At 34.8% G+C, this 24,802-nt stretch overlaps 1 protein-coding gene across 1 annotated transcript in view; it reads left to right on the top strand.

Annotated features, from left to right (window-relative positions):
• The first annotated feature begins 4,221 nt into the window (after positions 1-4,221).
• Positions 4,222-24,802, top strand: part of TFEC (transcription factor EC) — a 61,156-nt gene continuing 40,575 nt past the window's right edge. The window contains exon 1 of the mRNA XM_087934042.1: positions 4,222-4,410. Coding sequence (XP_087790168.1) covers positions 4,384-4,410 — 27 coding nt within the window. The 5' untranslated portion in view covers positions 4,222-4,383. The remainder of the gene's footprint in view (positions 4,411-24,802) is intronic.

Raw genomic sequence — 24,802 nt, 5'->3', positions numbered from 1 at the left:
TTGGTCCTGTAAATACTTTTGTTTCTTATTGGAATTACATCCATATTCTATTTCCTAATTGGACCTAAAATTCAGAGGTTTGAAAGCCAGAGGTGTTAAGTTTTGTCAAATTAATTTTGCTTTAGTAAGGAAGATCTTTTTTTTTCAGGTCAGGGAACAGATAACAAATGAAGCAGTATTCAGAGGAAAGTGCTGGGCTGTCTGTGTAAGAACTAGCCTTTGGATTAATGGAGGAATGTTGCTCTTAAGCTTTGTTAAAAATGGTGATAATGCCTCATGTTTCTTATATAATTACCTATGTCCGTGAACCATACAAATAACACACACTTTCCGGTTTTTCATGATCTATGTTGGAACGAGTCTTACAATAGGTATTGATTGTTTATGCTCTCCAATTAGAAAGGGAAAGTATTAATGAAAATATACACTGCTGTTATACTGGACCAATATCCTAATCTGTTATCCTGACTTTACTGTAATTTTGAACAACTCATTTAGATTGGTGTTGTCAACATTCCTTTACCCAATGTCAGTGTAAAAATCAGCCACTTCAAAATCCCTTTAAAGCAGACATGTCAACTCAAGGCCTGTGGGCAAAATTCAGCCCGCAATGTGGTTAAATCTGGCCTGTGTGGCTGCCCTGAAGACAGTGAGAGGCTAGCCCCCACTGCCTCGGTCCCGGCCTGCCCTAGCCTGGTCAGATGCTGCCCTTGGGTACACTCACAGGACAAGCAAGCACAGGGAAACTGGCATCCTAGTAAAAGGGAATCACTCACTGAAACCATTATGGCCCCGGGTGGGTGCCACAAACTAGATCGGCATGTAGAGGCCCAGCAGAAGCTCTGGGTAACCCATCAATGCCTTTGCCACCTCTATGGCCTGCAGCCTGCAAGCACTTCCCTTGTATCATTCGTCTTACCTGCCGATCCCACACAGCCACTGGCAGCACTGCCACCCTCTCCCCATTCCCTCATCCCTTGGCTACAACTGCTGATGACTCCGGATGAAATCCAACCAGATTCTCAGTAAATTGTATCAACCCAAAACATCTAAAATGCATTAAACAATGAAAAGCATTTTAAAATAGAAAAAAAAAATGCAAAAATTGATATAGACTAATCTTTGAAATAAAACATTTATATTAATCTGTTCTTATCCATTACTATTAGGAACCAACCATCTAATTAACATGCTTCCCAGTATCTAACTCCTATATTTTCAGTTTAATAAATGAAAGAATTTCCTAGTTTTGCTATAGTTGCAAAATGACAGAGGGCATGTGATTGGGGCAATAATTACACAGCCTATCTCAGCCTGTTGTCAAATATCAAGCATGTTTCTAAAAACTGAATGTTGGTACCAATTAATCTTAGACCTTTATTTTCTAAGGTTCCTGCAGATACTCCTGATTATTTAATAGCAGCAGTATATTTTAAAAAGAGAAAGCACATGGGTAAGCAATATTTGAACAAAAATATTGTCACATAGAAAAGTTTTAACCAAAACCATGATTATTCTAAAAATAGATTCTTGAAGCCCAAAATGTGCTTGGAAAATTCAGAGTTTTAATGACAACTACAAATCAAAATTAAGCATAATCTAAGTATGAAGGGTGGGTATGGTTAAGAAAAGTTATATATATATTTATTTAAACAAATTTTAAGAGAACAAATCAAAATGTAGGTCAGGATGAACATAAATGATAAGAATATTGCAGAAATTTGCAGGCAGTGAGAAAGACAGTTTTGAAGGCATTGGTGGATAGAAGTAATCGGCCTATTGATACCTACAAAAGGCTGCAGCGGATATTGTATTTCTAACTTAAGCTGAAGAGCATTGTTGTCTTAAAGATTCTCTACCAGAGCTATTTTGCATGGCTTTCTCATTTGGTGTTCCAGAAGAACTTTCAAAACTTAGTATCCTATCAAAGGGTAAAGCAAATATGCTAGCTGCTTGGACGTTTTGAGTTTCCATCACAACACAGTTGAAGGTTGCTAAATTGAAAAACGATAAATTAAGTCGGGATAAAAAAAATGGGTTAGTTCAATGAGTTAGGCAAGGGATGTCAAACTGATATCATCATAGCAGCAACATGTGACGTATCAGGACTTTCCCACCCTTCGCTAAACCTGGTGTGGGTGTGGCCGGTGTGTGATGTATCCGGCTTGCAGGCCGTCAGTTTGACAGCCCTGAGACAGGCTAACCAGGTCCCTTTTGCCAGACAGATTTTGTTGACAAATTTTCACTATTTACAGCAATATTTGAAACAATTTTTATTATGAAGAGCGTGAAGTCAAAGGGAGAAGATTATTGTTAGCCATAAGGATATGGCTTATTGTTAGCCATAAGGATAAAACCAAATACTGGGAAATAAATATATGTGTGACAAGAAAAAGAAATCTTAAAATATCAAGTTCTACTTAATTTATGAAAAGCTGCATATTCATTTTGAGTTTGATTTGGTTTATGCAATATGTATTTGCCAATTTTTTCCCTTCCTGCTTTAAACCTTCAGTTCCACAACTATGTATTAATCCTATTACTGCTAATTGGGTGAGGCCTGGAATAGTTTCTACTTAGAATAATTTCAAATTGCAATTGGGAAAATGTGTTTGTTTTGGGGTTTGTGTGTATGTGTGTAGATAAAGTAACAAAGCAATTATATTTTGCTTTGCAAAGTTGTATATTTTTTTCTTTAAAGTTATAGCACCGTTTAAAAAATGATCTTTATAAGAAGTTTGGAAATGTGAAACCTTGACAGGAAAGAATGGATTGGATGCATATATCAGGATGATAAAATTAGCTACCGTACTTATTTGAAAAGATATATACTCATCAAATCTCAAAATATCTTTTTCCACTATACTCATTTTTTTCCCAAAAGTACAATAGACATTTTTAGGTGGTTTTCTGATATGGGGCCACTCTTTCTTAAATTTATTTATAAGCATTTTAAAAACTATTTCTGTCTTGTGCATACTTTTACATATATTATGAATTCATAGCTTTAAGAGGAAAAACAAAAAAACAGTAGTTTAAGGCCAATTTTGCCACATATCATATCCTAGGCTCTACTTAAATGCAGGATAAAGAAATTTAAGCATATTTATTTCCTTTTGGCTTATAAATGGTATGTCTAGATGGGGACATCTTCATATTTACAGAGCCTAGTAATTCAAAATACTTATTACTTCTAAAATAATCTTAAACTTGATATTAATTGTATTGCTATTGGGAAACCCTAAAACTAATACTGCAATAAAAATAAATAGCTTTTACCTATAGATCCAGTTAACAATTTAAAAAATATTTGTATATATATATATATATATATATATATATATATATATATATATATATATATATATATATATATATATATATAAATATAAGTAACAGCAGCTATTTAATTAGTAGTGCCTGAAACATCCTTGTAAATAGGTTAATATTTAAATATGATGCATCTTATGATATCTCAATATAAATTGGGCTTTTAATGCTAATTCACTACAACTCAATATTCCTGAAGAACACCAGATTGGAGAAGATGTATTTGTAGCTTGTGAAAGTGTTCTGTAATGATGAACAGCTCATTGTTATTTGCATGTACACATAATTTCCAAATCAGACAACAATGAGCACGGTTAAAACCGTCACTATGTCCAAGATCATGGAAAATATTCAAATCAGCATGCAATTTAGAAGCTGTAGTATATTATTTGAATTGTGAATTCTAGAACGCTAGCCTTGTGAAGCCCAATCAAAGCTCTAGAAGTAGCTTGGCATCTTGACGATCAAGTCAATTCTTTAAACATCTTGTCTTTATGATTGGCAAACGAGAAAGCATTTTAGGCATAACTTTAAAAGGAATTGGAAGGTTGTACAAATGCCAAAAATGGGATTAATTGGCATAATACAAGGTAGCTGGGCACAGTCGGGAAAGTGTCAGTTTAGGGAGAATCCCCACCAAGTAAAACTGTTTGAGCAATTAGCTATCTGAACTCTAACCCTTCCAGAATAATTAATGAATAACAGAGAGGATCAAGACAAAGACACAAAGTGATTTGGTGTGTGCTAGCAAGTAATACATCAAAGAATGCTGGTAATTGGCCCTGTGGCTTTCATTCTTTGCCCTATTTCTTTCAATTCATTGACTCAAAATAATGGGTTCAGGTTCATTATCAACAGGTTTTAGCTGTAAGAGTACAACACTTTAACAAAGCTAAGATTGTAGCACTCCTGATGGCTTGGTAAAAAAAAGTTTAGGCTGGGGCACGCTCCTTGGAAGGGACAAAAGCTAGGCAGGCAGTAACTTTGCACTTAAGGAAAAAGTATTCAAAGTTTTTCTGAGTTTTCTCTGGTTTGGCTGTCTTTGCTGTTAGAATGCTGGAATACAACTGGTATGGGCAGGTATGTATAAATCCAATTAAAGCTCTCATATCAGAGCAGTGAGAAATCCATAACTAGCATGACTTCCAATATATGGTTGAATGTTTGGAACCAACTGCCTCAAGGAAAAACCTGGTTTTGCAGTAAATGTCAGTTTATTATCAGATTTATTGGATGAAACCACTTTCTGATTATTGAAGGACTCTTTTGCACTATACATATGATTGCAAGATTTCATCCTCTTATTGTTATTCCGGTACTATTGTTATCATCATCATCCTCCTCCTCCTCATCCTATTTAATTAGTGCTGGTTAATTTTTTTCCACCTAGCTTGGGAAAAAGTAAAGAAATATGGTCAGGGTTAGAGTTAGCTGCCGAGGCATTTTGATTATTGACTGAGTAAGATTTGAAAAAAAAGCAAGGATATGATATATACCTCAGATTTTTTTTAACCTGTGTGGAAGGAAATGATTTATCAGCAGTGGTAACATAATATTTTTTTTAATCTGAATTGTTTCTTGTTTTTAATCTATTTGCATAATGAATGTATTAAGCATAATACTGGGCTTGGAAGATGTTTCTGATTTTGAGAAAAAAATTGTCTGACATGTGAATGTTAATACAGGAAAGAAAATGGCAATGCAATAATCTTTAGATGTTGACATTTTTGTCATAATATTTTTTTCTGTGTGTAATTTTGCAGAAAGGGGGAATTTTGAAATGTGAATGTGTCACATACAAAAGGAGTTATTGTTCGCATACTGTGGAATATATAATATTTATATTTAATTAAATGAATCAAGCTACAATCTTCAATTATATATTTAATTCACAAAGAGAATTCATCACCTATACTGAAACTTACTTTTGGGTGTCAAAGTCATTAATATTTTATGAGGCTGGAGTATAGATAGTGAACAAGATTCTTAGCATGCAAATACTTAAAACTCATTCTTGAATAAATATCTACTGCTGTTCCATTGATTGGACTGGATTTTGGGCAAGACCACAGGATAGCTATTAGCACAGTGCTTTGCTGTTGAACAATACTGCGCTGTGCAGATTATAGTGTAAATAATGTGAAAAGTTGGCCTCTTTCCAAAGCATCTTTGCCATTTTTCTGCAAATTCTGAAATGCTTCAGCTATATTACAGGATATAAAGACATTAACAATTTTTAATCAGAGTTTTTTTAGATGCTCCTCTATATTCTAGTCAATGTTGAATGATACTGAGAAAAATCAATGCTTGTAATGGTTGATCAGGTGAATATATTGTATGTAATCTTTGCTATAGTTTAACAATCAACATCATCTTCTTTACTCAGCCACCCGTTTTATAATTACATAATTTGGTGCTTATCAGTAGAAGTTAGCAACATCTTGATGATTTGCATGTATAAATATGAAAGTATATATTTAGATGACTTTATACTCCCCACTGACTGCAAGCCAAAATTTTAAGTAAGTCAGACATTCTGAAGTCAGGTAATAATATATCTCGATTGATCTTTTTAATTTTTAAATGGACTATTTTTCATTTTCTCAAATGTCTGCTTATTGACATTTGTGTATCAAAGGAATGTCATTATTCTTATCACACATATAAGCAACATTGGACATCAAAATAACTATTCCGTAGCTGCTTCTTAGGGATAGATATCAAGGTTTTCATTTTAAAATGCATTCACTATCCAGAATTTATTTATTTTTCTTCTTTGTGTGATATTTTTGGTTTATCTACATTCTGGAAATGATTTGACGTTTTAAATTGAATTCTAGGTTTCACATTTATTTATTTTTGTGCTAGGAGTAAAAGTAAAAATTTAAAACTAAATTTCCAAGGGTTAAGACTACGTATAATCTTAACCATTGGAAATTTATAATATTCTGATTATAAAGTTTGAAAGTTATTGTCTACTGAAGTATTCATAAACTTTATTATTAATTCTGTTTTTCACCTATACACCTATCAAATGACTATAATTTTTATAGTATTGAGAAAAATCTTACGACCAAGCTATATGTGATATAAAATACTTAATTAAGATGCCCATGTCTTTTTATTTGTGTCAGTAAAGTGGAAGAAAATCCCTTCTTGCAGAAAGAATTCTTTGTCCTAGAACAAGTGTTTCTGATCAAACGGGCAATTAATTTTTTAAAAAGTTCAAAATGGATTTCTAATGATGTATTCAACACCATATTCAATCTGGACCTTAGCTCTCAAAACCTGGGGTGACACAGATGAAACCGTGTTTAAAATTATGGGGAGTTCTCCTCAACTTAACCTATGCTATTACGGCATAGCTAGCTAGAGAATAGTCATTCTCCCCAGAACTACAATTTTTAGGATCCTCACCACTGGCCATGCTGCCTAGAACTGCTTGGAAATGTCAATTCAACAACAGAGGACCACAGTTTTTCCAGCTCTGTGCTAAGATCTTTCTTGAACACTCTTCTGTATGGGCATGCAAATTTACCATACTCCACTTTCTTTATGAAAATACAAGCATTTCAAATCCTCCCACCATTCCAGAAGTATGTTGAAATGGGATTATTCCAGAAGGCCCTTGAGTCCTTGAGCACTTGAAGCACAAATTATAGATAGTAAATAATAAACTAATAATTATCAGTGATTGTTTTAAATGGATTGTTTATCAGGACTGCTAGCAGCCTAAAATCCAGAAAGATGGAGGCAGCCAATAAATACTGTTAGCAAATAAAAAATGTCTACTAAACTCCTTTATGTCCCTAAATGCAAACAGGAGTAAAAGACACTAGATAATGCTAGTAACATTTTAGCATGATTTTACACAAATTGAAAAAAAATACTTCCATGTCACCTAAATGTAATGAAAGTTTACATTCTGTGCTGGATTGAATGTAGACTTGATTATAAAAAAATATTCATAATTTCAGTAATATAATTCATAATTTCAGTAATACCATAAGGACTCTTGCATAGATGGGGCCTCTTAATCTCAGTCTGAGATAAACATTCCTGCATCACCTAATTGGTTTGCCCTTTCAAATACACAAAACCTTGATCCCTATTCAGGACAGTGATTTTTTTTCTACCTTCTTTGAACATTCCTGCTGTGATGAAAGAGTCATCTCATCCTGTATTGATTTTGTCCAGAATCTTGAATACAATTATGTTATTACTTCTGCAGACACTCTCAGCATGCCTCTGAATTTTCTTAATCTAAAATAATATTTATACTTTATTATTATAATCTATTATATTATAATAATGTCTTAATAAAGTGAACCTGTATAGATTTTGGTATAATTGAATGAATTTTGGCTCCTAAATTTCAATATTTAATATACAGAGGTGTGTGTGTGTGTGTGTGTGTGTGTGTGTTTGAATGTATGGATAGATAGATAGATAGATAGATAGATAGATAGATAGATAGATAGATAGATAGATGATAGATAGATACATACCATGTTTCTCACAAAATAAGGCCTGGCCTTATTTTTTGGGAGCCTCCCAAAAATGGTTAGGACGTCTTTTTGGGGGTGAATTAATTTCTCCCCTCCCCCTGTGCACCAGTGTCATCTCCAACAACAGCATCTGAGTCGCTCCCGCTTTCCCCTCGTCCCCGTAACAACAGGAAAAAAAAACATTTCGAGGTACCTGGGAGCGCTGCGTGCTGCATTTTGGTTTAATCCCAACAGGCTGGGTGGGTGTGAGAAGAGCCGAGCGAGTATCTCTGCTGCTGCTACCCTTGATGCTCCAGCCTCGGGCTCTGCAAATTTGCAAAAGTCCTGGTGTGTAGCCCGTTCCTGCATTCCAAGCACCCAGGGCAAACTGCAGCTGTCCCTCTCTTGCCAGCACCATCTCCAATAACAGCAGCAGCAGCGGCGGGAACCGTGGAAATTATGGAGGTGGCTCCCCCATCCAAGAAGCAGCTGAAACACTTCCATGGTTCCTGCCACTGCTGCCACTGTTGTTGGAGATGGTGCTGGCGAGAGAGGGACAGCTGCAGCTCCCCCTGGGTGCTTGGAATGCAGGAATGGGCTGCGCACCGGGACTTTTGCAAACTTGCAGAGCCCGAGGCTGGAGCACCAAGGGTAGCAGCAGCAGGGACCTCTCGCTCGGCTCTTCTCACACTCGGGATCAAACCAAAACGCAGCGTGCGTTGCTCCCAGGTACCTCAAAAAAATTTTTTTCCTGTTGTTATGGGGATGAGGAAAAAGTGGGAGAGACTCAGACACTGTTGTTGGAGACAGTGCAGACGAGAGAGGTGCCAGCACCGGTGGGAACTATGGAAGCTATGGAGGCCTGAGAAGTGGCTGAAACGCTGCCAGACATTCACACCAATGCCACCCACCTGCTGACCTGGGTAAGGGAGGGGTAAGGGAGCCCTCTGTGCTCCACCATGATTGGCTGTTAGGAGTGGCTGCTGGTGAGGCGTAGCTGCCTGCAGGGCACTCCTAATGCCAAGTTTCCCCCGCCTTCCCCCCCCCCAATTTTGCATGGTTTAAACTAGGCCTAAATTTGGTGGGAGGGGCTTGATTTCATTTTATGCCAAGAAAACATGCTGGGTCTTCCTATTGGGGGGCATATTGTTGGAGAAACATGATAGATAGATAGATAGATAGATAGATAGATAGATAGATAGATAGATAGATAGATAGATGTAGGCAGTGGAGCGCATTTTCACTCATTTTCTAGTCACTGAATTACTAGTGGTAGCCATAAATTATTATTTAATTTTAAGAGTAAAGGAACAATGACATTTCATACCTTGCTCTTTTTTTTTAAAAAAGTGCCCCCATTATTTTGTTTTTTTTTACTTTGAATTGTAAAAAGTGTGCCTCCTTGAAAGTCGATTATGTTATACTCTGAGTGAGAACTCAGAAAGAATTTCAGAAGAAAATGGGAAAGAAGGAAGACTCCTTTTTTCCCTTTCCTCACACTGCATCAATTGTTGGAAGGGGTCAATTTTGAGGTCAATTTCCCCTCCTTCAGTTATGTAGACAATGAAAGGTGGAATTGGCCTCTTTTTATCTGTAGTATTTGTTGTCCTGGCCTACAGCTGAGGAGCTTGCAGCATTCATTCAGGGGCCTAAATTCCTGACAGCATGTATGATAAGTTTTTTTTACAGATTTTCAGAGAGGATTGTTCTAGAACAGAATTGTTCTAGTCTCAAGGTGGTTTTTTTTTTTTCTTTTACATATTTCACAAAAAATGCCAGCCAAGTCTTCCAATTGTCTTCCACTTGTGTTGGTCTGCAAACTTAAATAATATTTATTTATTTGGGATTGTATTTTCTCCATAATTCTTGAATATGATACCGTGGATTGAAGCATCAGTTTAGGGATGGTTTGGTCTGGCACCAGAGATTATCTATGAAACCTTTCTTCATGACTTCCCTCCTTAGACCATAAAATCTTATTCTTCTTGAGTGTATACTCGACTACAATCCCACCATGTACAACAAATCTTTCTTACATTGCTACATTCCACTTTATTAGTACTTAACACCTTATCTATTTTTCATTTGTTACTATGGGCCTCTTCTGCCCTTCAACCTGCTTTCTTCCTGTTTTCTGCATCTAGTTTCAGGCCAAAAGTGTCTTGTATAATCAAACAGCCCTGAAGTGTTGGTATCAGTGGAAATCTGTATTTTTTGCTCAGAAACACAATTGATCAATAGAAGTTGATTGTCCATGGCCGCTGACAATGAGAAGTAATTCTTGAGTAAGTCTACCATACTCAAGAAAATTGTATTATAGTTGTATATGATTCCTCTTGCAATCAAATATATTTGCACAGACTCCCGGCTGAATGCTTTAAAAAACAAAGATAAATTAGTTTTGTTTGTTAATTTACTCCTAATGGTCTCTAGTCTATTTCAGGAAACTGTTATTTCCATCTGGGTAAACATGACAAATTTCTTCTACTTCCCCTAGTCAGCTATACTGAAAGATATTTTTGTTAGTTTCAGGAAACCACTCATCAACTTTGGAAAGCACAATGAATTCCTGTACCTTCAATGAACTGGAATAAGTTCTTCACTGCTAATCTCAAAAAACCTGATATGAGTCCAGCAGCATCTAAATAGCTGATTTAACAGTGGCCCATATTGATGAAGATCAGAGGGGACTGATTGATAAATGGAAATGACAGAGAATAAGAAGAAGTTGAAAGACAGTGGTTTTGGTATACTCATTCTTCCTTTCAGCTGCAGGGTGAAATGAAATGAAAAGATCCAAGGAAGATTCGAGAGTTAAATCAATTAGGAAATATCATATTCTTATTGGGAAACTTTTGGCTAATTCTGCAGTCTATACAAACCATCCTAGATATTGAGTAAACTGTTATATATTACAGCAGCCCAGTTCACATAAATGTCTTGTTTTTAGCTTGCTATGAGTGCAAAGTCAGTATTAGGTACATTCCAGATCATCATGTTGGATAGAAATACAATCATCTAATACTTCAGACTATAGCTGCTTAAGAGTTGTTTATTGTTTATTTTTTTTATTTTAATCAACATAAGCGCTTAGTGAACATTGCATTGTCTGAATTAATTTACTTATACAGTCCAATATTAATTACAATAACACTAATAATAGTAATTGTATATTGTTTACTAAAATATCATGATCTTTCATTATTTACTTGTAGTAGTAATCTTTTATCTTCTAATTTCTACTTCTGTTATCTAGCCACTAGTAAAACACATCCCATGTTAAGAAATATTCTTTCTTTGCTGTCCTTTATTTTTAGTGTCAAACTATCCATCTCTGCACAATCTAATATCCTTTTAATTATCTTCTCTGTAGGAATATCCTCATTCTTCCAATGTTGTGGAAATTACAATTCTCGCTGCTGTCAGCACGTGTAGTATTAGATATATATTCCCTTTGCTATAGTTTTCTGGTATTATACCTAACAACAATATTTCTGGTTTTGAATCTATATGTTGCTTTATCATTTTTTCTAATGATGTATTCATTTTTGTGCAAATTTTCTTTTGCCTTTGGACATGTCCATTAGATATGGTTATAAGAACCTGGTATCTGGTTGTACTTCCAATATTTAGTGGACATGTTTTTGAATATCTTAGCTAATCTTGCCAGTGGTAAATGCCACCTGTAAAACATTTCATAGAGATTTTCCTTGTAGGTTGTTGCCATTATTAATTTATAGTTTCTATCCTAAATCTTTTGCCATTTAGCCAATGCTACTATATATCCAAAAATATTTGCCCATACAATCATTGTTTCTTTCACTTATTCATCTTCCATCTTAATATTTAGTAGATAATTATATATTTTCTTTATTAATTTTTATCTGTTCCTAGGAGTATCTGGTCTATTTTTTATAGAAACCATGTGTCTTTGTATCTTTCTCATATCTTGGCTATATTTGCAGGTGTGGCCACCATGCTAAGTCCACCCCTTGTTTCTGCAATTCCTGCTTAGATCTGAGTTCCCCTTCTTCATTTAAGATGTCTTTATATGTTACAATTTTTTTTCTAAATTAATAACATTTGGATGTGTAAGTGCTTCCATTACAGAAAGTCAGACTGGTATTTCTAATGGTTCTTCTAGAATAAATACCAGGTCATCTGCAAATGCTTGTAATTTGTATTTTTCCTTTTTTATTTCCATGCTTTTTATTTCTAAGTCTTGTCTGATATTTCTGTTTAGCACTTCCAGTGTTAATATAAACGGTAATGGGAACAGCGGGCATCCTTGTCTTGTGCCTTTCCTTGTATTAAAATTCTCTGCCGAGTCCCCATTCACAATCACTTTTGCCATTTGTCTGGAATATTGTCTTTATCATATTTATAAATTTTTCACTGAAGTCCATGCATTTTAATTGTTGTATCATAAATTGCCAACTTACATTATCAAATGCTTTCTTTGCATCTAAAAAGATCAATGCCATTTGTTTTTGTATCTAAAATAAGTCTCAGATTATTTTTAATTTGTCTTTTAGGTAGAAATCATTGTGATCTGGATGTAAAAATTTATTCAAAAATCTTTTAAGTCTTTCTGCTATTATTGAAACAAATATTTTATAATCTGCATTTAGTAGTGATATTGGTCTATAATTCTTCACCTGTGTTAAATCTGAATCTTCTTTAGGAATTAAAATAATATTTACCTCCATCCAGGTGTTTGGTATCCTAGCTTCTAACTGATGAACTTAGTGTATCTTGTAAATATTTATAAACTTCTGCCGGTAGTCCATCTGGTCCTGGTGACTTGTTATTCTTTTGTCTTTTAATTGCCTCTGTTAGTTCCATCATTGTTTTTCTATCATTTAGCATAACTTTCACAGTTTCAGACACTTTTGGTAATTCTGTTTTTTCCAGATATTGCTTTATTTATTTTTTTCTGACACTTTTCCTTGGTCATCTAGTTTTCTGTAGAATTCCTGAATTTTCTTTTTACTCTCATTTTGATATTGTAGGGTTCCCTCCTCATCTTGTAATTTACTTATCAATTTCTTCTCTTTTTCTTTTTTTCAATTTATATGCTAGCCATCTTCCTAGTTTATTAGCATTTAAAAAAAAGTTTTGCTTTTTTAATTTGTTGTGCCAAATCTTCTTTTTCCCATCAAATTTAATTTGTGTTTTATTATTTCCATTAGGTTTTTTAAGTTTCCTTTTTGTGGTTCTTAGTTCTGCTTCAAGTCTTTTGTGTTCTTTTGGTATTTTTTCTTTTTCTTATTCTTCCTTTCTATGTAAATTATAGCTAATCCCCTAATAAATGCTTTGGCTGTATCCCATACATTTTTTAATGAAGTCTCTTCTTTCCTATTCTCCTTGAAGAAAAATTCCATTTCTTTTCCTGTTGTTTGTATGAATGTATACCAATGGGTTGAATGTCCATCTGAACTTTTTCTTTTGTCCCTTCCAGCTAAGTTTTGTTGGGTTATGGTCCACCCATATGTTCGTTTCTATCTCTATCTCTTGCACATTTGCTCTTAATTCCAGCAGCATCCATATCATATCTATTCTAGACCATGATTGATGTTTATTTGAATAGAATATATACTGACTTTTTCTGGATTTATTTTTCTCCATACATCCTGAATATTTCTTCTACCATTTTTGAGAAAGTCCTGGGGAGAGTCTTCCTTGCTTTTTAACCTATTTTACTACTTCTGTAATCCAGTTTTATATTTACAACTGCATTAAATCTTCTACCGTACAAATATTCTCATATTCCATTTCCATTATCTTCTTAAGCAATTTTTTATAGAATTCTTCTTGTTTGTTGTTTGGCACATATATTGCTATTAGAAGTGTCTTCACCCCTCTTTTCTTTTGTTGTGCTAACAAAGAATATAATTTCCCAATTTTGGAATATTCCAATAGTTTACTATGTTGTTTTTTAATGTGGCCTTCTTAGAGGCAAATTATATCTAATTTTAATTTCTGTTAATTGTGCAAACATCTTTTTCCTTTTCATAGGGAAATTCAATCCATTTATATTAATTGATAATTTCTTGGTTTTTCCTTCCATCAAGGCCAGGTTTTCTTGCTACGGAGTTATATAGGATGCTACACCAAACAAATATTTATCACAACATATTTGTTTTGCTGCAGCTTCCTATACAATTTTGTTCTAAATGAATTTTCTTACCATCAAAATATACAGTTCCGTTTATTTATGGTGGAAAAATAAATGTTATTAAAGAAAGTTGTTGTTTTTTCCTGCCTGAGAGAGATCAGAAGATACTGTTTTCCTTGCTTCCTTCTCTATTCTCTTTGGAACTTTGAGGAGGGTGTGGGAAAAGATTGGAAGTTGCAGTTAAGGCTGGTAGATAAAATAACCAGGTTAGGCAGCACCAAGAGATCTGGAAGTTTAACGAAATTATTTAAGTATTTATTTATTTATCACATTTATATAACTAATCTCACACAACCATCTCTGGGCTGTGCAGAATAAAACTATTAAAATATAAAAACCAGTTAAAACAATTACATAATTAATATATTTATTTATTTATTTATTTTGTCAAAAGCTTACAATACAATAGAAATAAGAATAAACATAGTTTACATGTGACAAATAGGAACTAAGAACTGGGGACAATAGAACAGGGACGGTAGGCACAATGGTGCGCTTATGCATGCCCCTTACAGACCTCTTAGGAATGGAGTGAGGTCAATAGGAGTTAGTTTGAGGGTAAAGTAGTGGGAGTTTGACCAGGTGACAACAGAATCAGGTAGTGAGTTCCAGACATTGACCACTCTGTTGCTGAAATCATACTTCCTGCAATCAAGTTTGGAGTGGCTTACATTTTGTTTATATCTGTTTCTCCTGTGTTGTTGTGGTTAAAGCTGAAATATTCATTAACTGGTAAGACGTAACATATGTTTTTATATACTATGCTTAAGTCCAATCTTAGTCGGCGTATTTCAAGGTTGTCTCAGCCTAGAATCTCAAGTCTGGTAGTGTAGGGTATTCTGTTGCGAACAGAGGAATGTAGTACACTTCTGGTAAAATACTTCTGGACTTGCTGAATTGAATTTATGTCTGATATACAATGCGGATTCCAGACAGCAGAGCTGAATTCAAGTATTGGTCTAGCAAAGGTTTTGAGTGCCCTAGTTTGCAAATCAGTATTACCAGAGGAGAAGCTTCATAAAATTAAATTTACAACTCTTAAAGCCCTTTTGGCAATACTGTTGCAGTGAGCGTTGGTGCTTAGGTCATTCGATATGAGACCTCCTTGACAGAGTGTGCATCATCAGCAAGGTCATATCCACCTAGCTCGTATCTGGTATATAGATTTTTTTTTTAACCAATGTGTAGGACAGAGCATTTATTGGTCAAGATTTGGAGTTGCCAACTGTTAGACCATTCAGACACATAATCAAGATCTTTTTGAAGGACGTTAGCATTGACGGTGGTGTTGAATAGTTTTACATCATCAGCGAAGAGGATGCAGTTGCTAATAAGGTGATCACAAAGGTCATTTGTATAGAGTGTAAAGAGTGTGGGTCCTAGAACGCTGCCTTGGGGGACACCCTGATAACTGGTGCAGGGTTTGTTAGGGCATTTCCTATTTTTACTATTTGTTGCCTATTTGACAGGAAGGCAGTAATCCACTTGTGAAGGGATCTGGAAATAAATAATTAATATATGTAAAAACAAAATTGTAAGACACTTAAATTAAGATGCTATATGTATGCATCTTAATAGCATGCATGTGCTATGTGTACATGCATTCTTTGTTGCCAGGAGATTCCCAGACCTGATGAAAAAAAGCATATTTTGAGACTTTCTGAGAGGCACCATAGGTTGGGGCTTAATATCAACTTGAGGGAGGTGATGTTAAAGAGAACAGGAGCTACAGTAGAAGAGGGTCATCTTCTGGGTCCCATCAGGTAAAACTCCTTAGGAGATGTGACCTGCAACATGACTTTCCTGCTGGACCTGATGGGAATGGTAGAAGTAATTGGTGAGAAATGGTTCTTCATATAACCTGGCCAGATATATTGGCCATCAACTGAGATCTAAGGAGAATATATTTGCAATGGCACCTAAACTATCTGGGGATTACCTATTTCAGAGAGACCATTCTCGTTCCTTTCTAGAAATGTCTAGAAACTTGTCACCTCTTGGAGGGATAGCAAGAGGAGAAGGGACCATAAAAATTCCAGCTCTGAAAGTGGGGGTTGGTTCTCTGTTTGACTAAATCCACATCAGAATAAGGGGAGGAGTTCTAACTCCTCCGGTGCTTGCACCTTCCTTCCTTCCTTCCTTCCTTCCTTCCTTCCTTCCTTCCTTCCTTCCTTCCTTCCTTCCTTCCTTCCTTCCTTCCTTCCTTCCTGAAGCTGAGGATATAAATGGTCAAGCCTCAATTTCATTGGTCAGAAAAATGAAAACAATATATTTGTGTACTAGTGTGCCAAACTGATTTCTCTACCATTTCTATATCTTAATGTAAGTTTAATAAATCAAGTGCAATCCAAGTTATTTTGCATCGTAATCTGAATTCTAATAATCCCTATCTACTGACTATGCTTTTCAGGATTTATTATGGTTGTGAACTAAAATATCTAATCTAATCCTGTTCTGTCACCAGGATTAAGCAGACTCGGAGACCGGAGTTGAATTCAGCTCTTTATTTACAACCAGTAACTTCAACTAAAGTCGAGCCGCAGCAACCCTTTTTATAGCAGCTGCTCGCGGCTTGCAATCAATTTAAACTTCCCGCCGCTTAGGCGGCCAATCGGTAACTGTCATTATTAACCAATCATTTCGTTGCATTAACTAACCAATAGGAGTGTATTCTTAGGAGTCTCTATTTGAATACACTACAAATCCCTTTAATGTATTGATAAAGGCTTTATAGCAGGGGTGTCAAACTTGTTTTGCCTTCAATCATGTATGATGTAAAATGTGATCTCCAAGAAGGAATAATATTTTGGAGTATATGTTTTAATATGTATCTTAATCTCACCATGAAGCACTCATGAATCCATCCCTTATTAGAATGACCTCAGGATGCATAAGGAAGCTTTAACTAATAACCCAGCAAGGGTGGAAAAGATATTAAAATAAACCAAGTAAAATGTTTTCTGTAGTTAGACCTTAAAATATACAAATGAAACATAAGGTTTTTTGAAATACAGTTTGTATATAATATTATGACAGCTTTTACAAATTGTTGGGGAGACCGCAGGGGAGGCATGTTATCTGTTAATCATGATTTTACTTCATTCCTTCAGTAGCATATACTGGAAATTGTTCTCTTATGGTTAAATTAAAAGACATCTTGCAGCAGAATACATATTGTATAGAAAGAATTAGATTTATATTCCTGCTGTGGCTTGCTTATGAACTATATTCAAGAATGTTACCTTAATACTAAAGTGCAACCTTTCAACAAAACTAATGCCTGTGATTTAGTGACCTGTAGAAGAAGCCCCAGAAGTTGCACCATAGTGGATTTGAAGGTAGACATTCAGAGGCTGCAAATGATAACTTCACAATGTCACCTTGTCTTATCTTAAAATAATGTTGCCTTTCATGGTCATCTACAGTTGCTTTTTATTTAAATAAATTTCAGTGCTTACTGCTATCTAGAATTAAGCTGTTATTACTCTTTTTTTTTTAAGCAGAAGATTGTTGACTATTGAAACAAATAGTGACATTATTCCCTGAGTGGTGCCGAAATGTGTATGCATAAATCTGTTGAAAAGATTGTCATGGCCTCTGTTGGATATCTGCACAAAAGCGTATAAAAATGGGACTTCCTGGGAGCATTTTAAGTGTGTGTAGCGGGAGATAATTAATGAGTCAAGCCTTCCTATGTTTATTGTTAACTTTCTTAACTCAGTGTGATCTGGCATATGTTTTGTCAAAAGAGAAGATACTTGTGAGATAGAAGGAGGTTTCTTAAGTATATAAATATACATTTTTTAAAAAAGGAAAGGAAAAGAAAGAAAAGGAACACCTTACGCTCTTACTGTAGCTTCATTAAAAACAATTATTTGATGGGTTTGCTAATATTATTGAATTGCACGGTGTGCTGACCATTAGTGACACACTTAACATTACAAAAATGACGGTTGAATTGCAGGGATGGGACACAGATATTTGCATCTTTAAAAGTCAGTTTCACTTTGTCAAGGTTACCTCAATATCCAATTCTGTATTCTTCCCAGCCTGACATTCTCAATTGTCCTTGTTGTTTTCTGTAGGAAAGCAGCGTTGGTTTATAGGATCTAAAAGTCCGATGGAACAAAAGCCTATACCCATTTATAAAAGTTGTTGTTCTAAAAAGGTGACATCAGACTCCTTCTTTTACTGGTCAAACAAATATTAATTTTTATTATATTATTCATTTTAATTTATATTTTCATTTTTTTATATTGTCAGACCCACTACATGATCAGGAAATCATCTCTATGAGAAAGCTAACACTACTTTTTTTAAGATTGGCTGTGATAACAATCTTGCAAGTTGATTGTGCTGTGCCTTCCTGTTCTTATAGCTCAATGAATTAGGGAAGCATCTGTCTGAATCACATCCAAGTGTTATCTTTAAAATCTGGACTTTAAAAAATGCTTCTTTTTCCCACTCCTGTATATCTCCATCAGCCTTACTCTTTACAACAGTCTCTTTTTATTTTAAATGTTGATTGTCACCTTGAGGACCTCCCCAAAAGACATGCTTTTAAAACCTTTTTAATGTTCTAATTGTCATATACTTTTGAACTGTAAGCCACGCAGAGTCATTCACTGATATCTGCAGCTACAGAAAGTGATTGATTGATTGATTGAATCAATGAATGCTATAAATCAAATGAAATCTAATGAAAATAAGTAGTATGACATTTTTTTAAATTAAAATACCCTGGATGGATTATTTGTTCCATTAAGATGATGATGATGATGATGACTACAGATTACAGATTAACAGAGTTGGAAGGGACCTTGTAGGTCATCTAATCCAATCCTCCACCCAAGGAGGAGACCATACACCATTTCTGATCAATGGCAGTCCAATATCTTCTTGAAAGTCTCCAGTGATGAAGCTCCCACAACTTCTGAAGGCAAGCTGTTCTATTGGTTGATAGTTCTCATTGTCAGAAAATTTCTCCTTATTTCTAGGTTGAATCTCTCCTTGATCAATTTCCATCCATTATTCCTTGTCTGGCCTATAGGAGCTTTGGAGAATATCTTGATCCCTTCCTCTCTGTGGCAGCCCCTCAAATATTGGAACACTGCTATAATGTCTTACCTGGTCCTTCTCTTCACTGCCACGCCCAGTTCTTCATATGTTTTTGTCTCCAGTACCCTAATCATTCTGGTTGTCCTTTTCTGCACTTTTTCTAGAGTCTCAACCGGTTCTGTGGGTATGGCTAGGTGGCTGTGACTAGGTGGCCGTGGCCTGGTGGTCATGTGTCTGGGTGGGCATGATTTTTTTCTACTGGGCCTCAGAAAGCCTCTGGGGGGCAAAAATGGGGCCCAGGGGGGGTGCTGCCCAGAAGGCAAAAAATAAAAAAATAAATTTGCCATACATGCAGCACCCCCTTATACCCCTGTTTTTTGCTTCCTGGGCCTCAGGGAAGCCTCCTGGGTGGAGAAGCACAACATTGAGGGGGGTGATCAACATGATTTAGATACGTTAGAAAGCAGGAAATCTGATGATTTCCTGCTTTCTAACTAATCTAAATTGAACAGCTGATTGGTGGTGGTGGGGAAAGGAAAAACCTTGATCTTCAAGGGAACTGGTTCGCTCCCAGCTGATCTCCAGAGCTACTGGTTCTCCCGAACTGGGCCAAACCGGTAGAATCCCACTCCTGGTCTCAACATCTTTTTTATAGTGCAGTATTCGAGATGTGACTGTACTGAGGCTTTATAGAATGGTATTACTACCTCACTTGATCTTGATTGTTTCCCTCTGATAATGCAATTTAGGATTGCATTTGCTTTTTGGGCTGCTGACACACATTATTGGCTCATGTTTAATTGGTTGTCCATTAAGACTCCAAGATCCCTCTCACAGTTACTGCTATTAAGCCAGGTTTCACCCAGTCTATGTGTACTTTTGGGGTTTTTTGCCTAAGTGTAGGACTTTACTTTTCTCTACATTGAATTTCATTTTGTTAGATAGGGTCCAGTGTTCAAGTCTTTCAAGATCCATCTGGATCTTGAGCCTATCTTCTAGGATGTTATCTATTCCTGCCAGCTTAGTATCATCTGCAAATTTGGCAAGTTCCCCTTCTATTTCCTCATCTAAGTCATTTATGAAGACGTTGAAGAGTATTGGGCCTAAGATGGAACCTTGTGGTACCCCACTGCTTACTTCCCTCCATGTAGACATAGACCCATTAAGGACTACTCATTGAGTATGGTTTGTCAGCCAGTTATGAATCCATCCAGTGATGATGGTATCTATCTCACTTTTTTCCAGCTTCCCAAGAAGTAGGTTGTGGTCTTCTTTGTTGAATGCCTTTCTGAAGTCTAAGTATATTATGTCCACCGTATTTTGCAGGTCTACTAATTTAGTCATTATGTTGAAGAATGAAATAAGATTGGTTTGGCATGATCTGTTTTTAACAAGCCCATGCTGACTTCTAGTTAATACTTTACTCGCTTCTAGATATTGGCAGATCTGGTTTTTTTTTTTATTATATTTTCCAGCATCTTCCCGGGTATTGATATTAGGCTGATTGGTCTATAGTTTCCTGGGTCTTTTTTTGGCTTTTTTGAAGGTGGGAACCACATCAGCTCTTTTCCAACCCTCTGGAAAATCAGCCCTCTTATTCACAAAATCATTATAATAACTTGCATAGGTTATCATAATATTCTGTCCCATTGGCCTGGACATCTCAACTATAGATAATCCCTCCAATGGGGTGTTTGCTGTTTTTCTAAGGAGATGGGTACATTTTCAGCTAAAGCACTGGCCTATAGCAATCTACTATTTTTTTTTTATAAGAATGCCAACAAAGTAGACCCAAAGGGCATTCTTGAAAATAAAGATAATTGTGTAGGGTGGTCCTTTGCTTTGCAGTATGTCAACTTTCTATTTAATTAAACTTAAATTAAACAATAGTTACTGATTAGGATTCCCCCAGAAAAATATCCATAGCAACATTAATGGCTAGGTTAGAGACACCAGTACAAATTGGATTTGGGGTTTTTATTATTTTGACATGCTGCATTGTTGTTAAAATAAATTTCTTTTATATATTCATTCATTCCTATATTTCATATGGGACAATTTCATATGCTTTCTTCCATTTAGATCAGGCAGTGTTAAAATAAGCTTTACAACTGTTAATACAGATACACACAAATAAATATATATACTTTGATAAAATATGTTTTCTGTTTCTCCCATGTTTCTTTGACTATTAGGGAAACGCTATTAGGGAAGTAATATTTTGTTGTTGACTGCTTGTATTTTAAGTATATACCTAATGTTGATATACTTATTGTAATGCAACCTTTAATATTCCTTTGGGATTGTACCTTAAATTTTCTCTTTCCTTTTTTCCTTGAACCATAGCTTTATCCATTCAACATAATATTGCATATAAAGTGTTGCTTTATAAATAGTAGCATGATCTGTGTTTTTAAAATATATTATACAATGCCTTGAATACAAATACATTTTAAAGAATGCATTTAGACTTCAAAGGTCTATATAAGGAAGATGAAAGGCAAGGAAATATATGTTGTAATTTATACTGCTGATATGAAAAATGGTAGAAAAAGAAGCATTTTTGTTGAAAAAAAAATAAAACTGATTTTTACTAGATCATATTTTTCATTGTAATATTTAAATAGATTCTGGGTTCATAAACAAAGCATACATGTAAATCTTGTACATACTAATGTTAATCAAATATACTGCTGAGTTAGTAATCCTGTCACATGTGAGCTACCTATATTGTTACTTTAATGTATTCTCTTACTACTTTGATAAAAGCCTTAAGATGTTGTGACAGGTGCTTTGATATTTTCTTCTGATGTTACTGTGTTCCTTTCTTCTCTTCCTTCTTCTTCCAAATTTTCTATTTTACATAAACATGAGCAGACATGACAGTTTTAGTTAAGGTGGAAATCATCATGTTTTATCAGTTAAAAGGGAGTGGGGCAAGAAAGGCACACACTCTATTTTGGCTAAAAATATAAGCTCAGTGAAAAATATCTGTAACTGTTTACATTGGATAAACAGCAAATGTCATCTTATATCATGCACATAATAAGGACGGATCTATACGCATTTAATCCCAGCAACTTTATTATTGAGAAAGTTTCAGAATGAAATATTTTAAAGTATGCCATTTAAATTAGGGAACTCATAGACAATAGAACCTTAAACAAGTGAAATTCTAGGAAGTATATCTATCATTTTATGAAGAAGAAGCTCGGAAGGAAAAAAAATCACAAAAATACAGAAAAAAGAGAATAGACATACCTTCTACGTTTTAAAGACCAAATGAGAAGGAATTCTAATGGTGTGTGAGAGTATCAGCAAAGGGACAAGGTATGAGATTTGAAATATCATCCATAATATTGTTGCTACAAGTCACATCATTTCTGATATCAATTATATAAATGTGAATAATGGAAGTCAAATTCTGAATTCATATGATTTATCTCAGGAGGCAACAATATACATATACTAGAGATGAGATAATTCTGGTTTTGGGGGGAGAAATGGGATTTGAATTTTTTTTTTTACATTCAGTATGTTTTCTTTTCTTTATATTATAGTCTTATTCTATGTGTTGATTAGATGTTCTGTTTTGATATCTCTTATGATTTAATGCAAATATCTTATTTCTATTTGTAATTTATGAGAATTTAGTAGATTTCATTCACTTTTTCAGTTTTTCTCATTAAGATTAAGATTTCTTATATGAATAAAAGCAAAACACATTTTCATCTGTGACGGATGATTCATGTTTTCAGTGTATTTTAATAGTGCTTCCAATATTTAGAGCATAGATAACCTGGATGGATGGAAGATGAAAGGTGGTCATTAACTGAAGTAACTGATAACAATAGCAATTTACATATGCTTGGTTGAATTGAAAAGTTCAAAAAGCAAAAATGAATTTCTAATGCATTTCTACAATTTTACACACGCAAAAAACAAAAAAAAAGCAAAAAAAAACCCAAATCCCTCTGGTAATCCCATAGGCATCTTTAATCAACAAAAGATAATATTTGTAGGACAGGGTTGAGCTTCTTTAGCTTTCTTATTTTTTACTTATATCGATTATCAAGTGCCTATAATGTTATTTGGAAATCAATTTAGGTACTATGAACTATGCAGAATTTCAGCTTTAATCTTTCTCTTCATCACAAATTAAGTGTTGCTATTATTTATTTCATTAAATCAAAGATCAGGAAAGATTTGCTAGAGAATTTGATGATGATTAAGTCCAAATCAACGGTGGCTCAGGCACTTTCCATTTGTATTACTCTTCCTTTTTCTTTCTTTCAAGATTTATGAAGCTTTCCACAGGCAGGAGGTGAAATGGTTTGGTGTGAGAGTTCATCTCAATCTATTCTCTCTCTTGTCAAACATAAATGTCAAATCAGCAGTACTGAAATGGTTTTGGAAGGTGGGAGGAAGGGAAAGTCTAGTGTAATGTGATGAGGACCTTCAGAAGTGAAAATGAAACTTCAATAGTTAACATGAAAGTCAGGTTTGAGGATTTGAAAATATAGGTTAAATTTTGCTTGCCTGGAGACTGAGTGTTAATGTTTAACTTGTGAGGATGTCAATTTTCTTATGTAGAAGGATCAGTTCTACAAGTTACAATTTGAAGAAGTGAGATTTCATTATCTTTGAGGATGCACAGTTTTGTGCTATATTTCAAATGCCTATGATTGTAGGCACATTATGTTTCTTTTATTTATATGCGGTTCTTAACTTAGGATGGTATATAGGTTGCCTCTTCTCTGCTAGGTTGTTCTAAGAACTGGTAATTTGAGCATGGAGGCATCTTCTACACCTGAACATTTTTCCCTAGTCCAAGCCCAATACTTTATTGAGGAAACTTTTTATTTGTTGCCTGGTCTACTGCAAGTATAACTGTGATCTAATTTGGCTTCTCAAAAGAGTGAAGAGCTTGGTAGAAAAAATTAATAAAAGTGGCAAACAAGTGGTAGGTGTATATTGATTGAATGTATGAAGTATGGATATGTATAATTACATATCTAATTATCTAGCGAGGAAAAGATATGCCCTGAAATTGGTACTATGAAATGTATTAGGACTTTTTTGTACGTATTATAAGTCTGCTAAGTGCGGTTCAAATGTTATGTCCAGAGCAACTGATATATAGAAAATTAATCTTGCAAAAAATAAAGATAAACCCTGATTTTAAAACAAAAATATGTCCTTTCATATGTATAAGGCTAGTATGTATATGTATATGTCCTTTTCATATGTATATGTCCTTTCATATGTATAAAGCTAGTAATGATAATGTGGATTAATAGAGAGGACTCCAAGAAATTTGTCTGAAAATATCAGATTGAGAATGAATATGAATTTTAAAAAAGGAAGGAAAAGAGAATGGCTGCTCAATGAACTAAAAGAGTAGTTATTTGAAGAATAAGTAAAATAAATAACATAGAAACAACTTATTTCTATTGCACTTTTGGTGATATTTGTGCATTAGAAGGAATAAACTGTGGCGGAAATTCAAATGCTTCTTTTCCCTTCATGCTTTTCCCTTCAGAAATATTTTTTTGTTGTTGTGCATTTGGCTGCTAATTTTTCATTCATAATGAAGAATCTTCATTATAGTTCTAAAACAGTTTTGTCATTTGCAGAGAGGGATGGAGTACATTCACTCAGGTCCACTTAGCCTTGAGGATACAATTGTAAATTTTAACACCAAGCACAGGAAGTATTTATGCATTTGAGAACATGTGGGTGTTCTGAT

The sequence above is a fragment of the Pseudonaja textilis genome, chromosome 5, assembly GCF_049901715.1.
Source record: "Pseudonaja textilis isolate UNSWEBS1 chromosome 5, rPseTex1.2, whole genome shotgun sequence".
Classification (NCBI taxonomy): Eukaryota; Metazoa; Chordata; class Lepidosauria; order Squamata; family Elapidae; genus Pseudonaja; species Pseudonaja textilis.
Note: the sequence above shows the minus strand (reverse complement) of the source record. Positions and strands in the feature narration are given on the sequence as shown.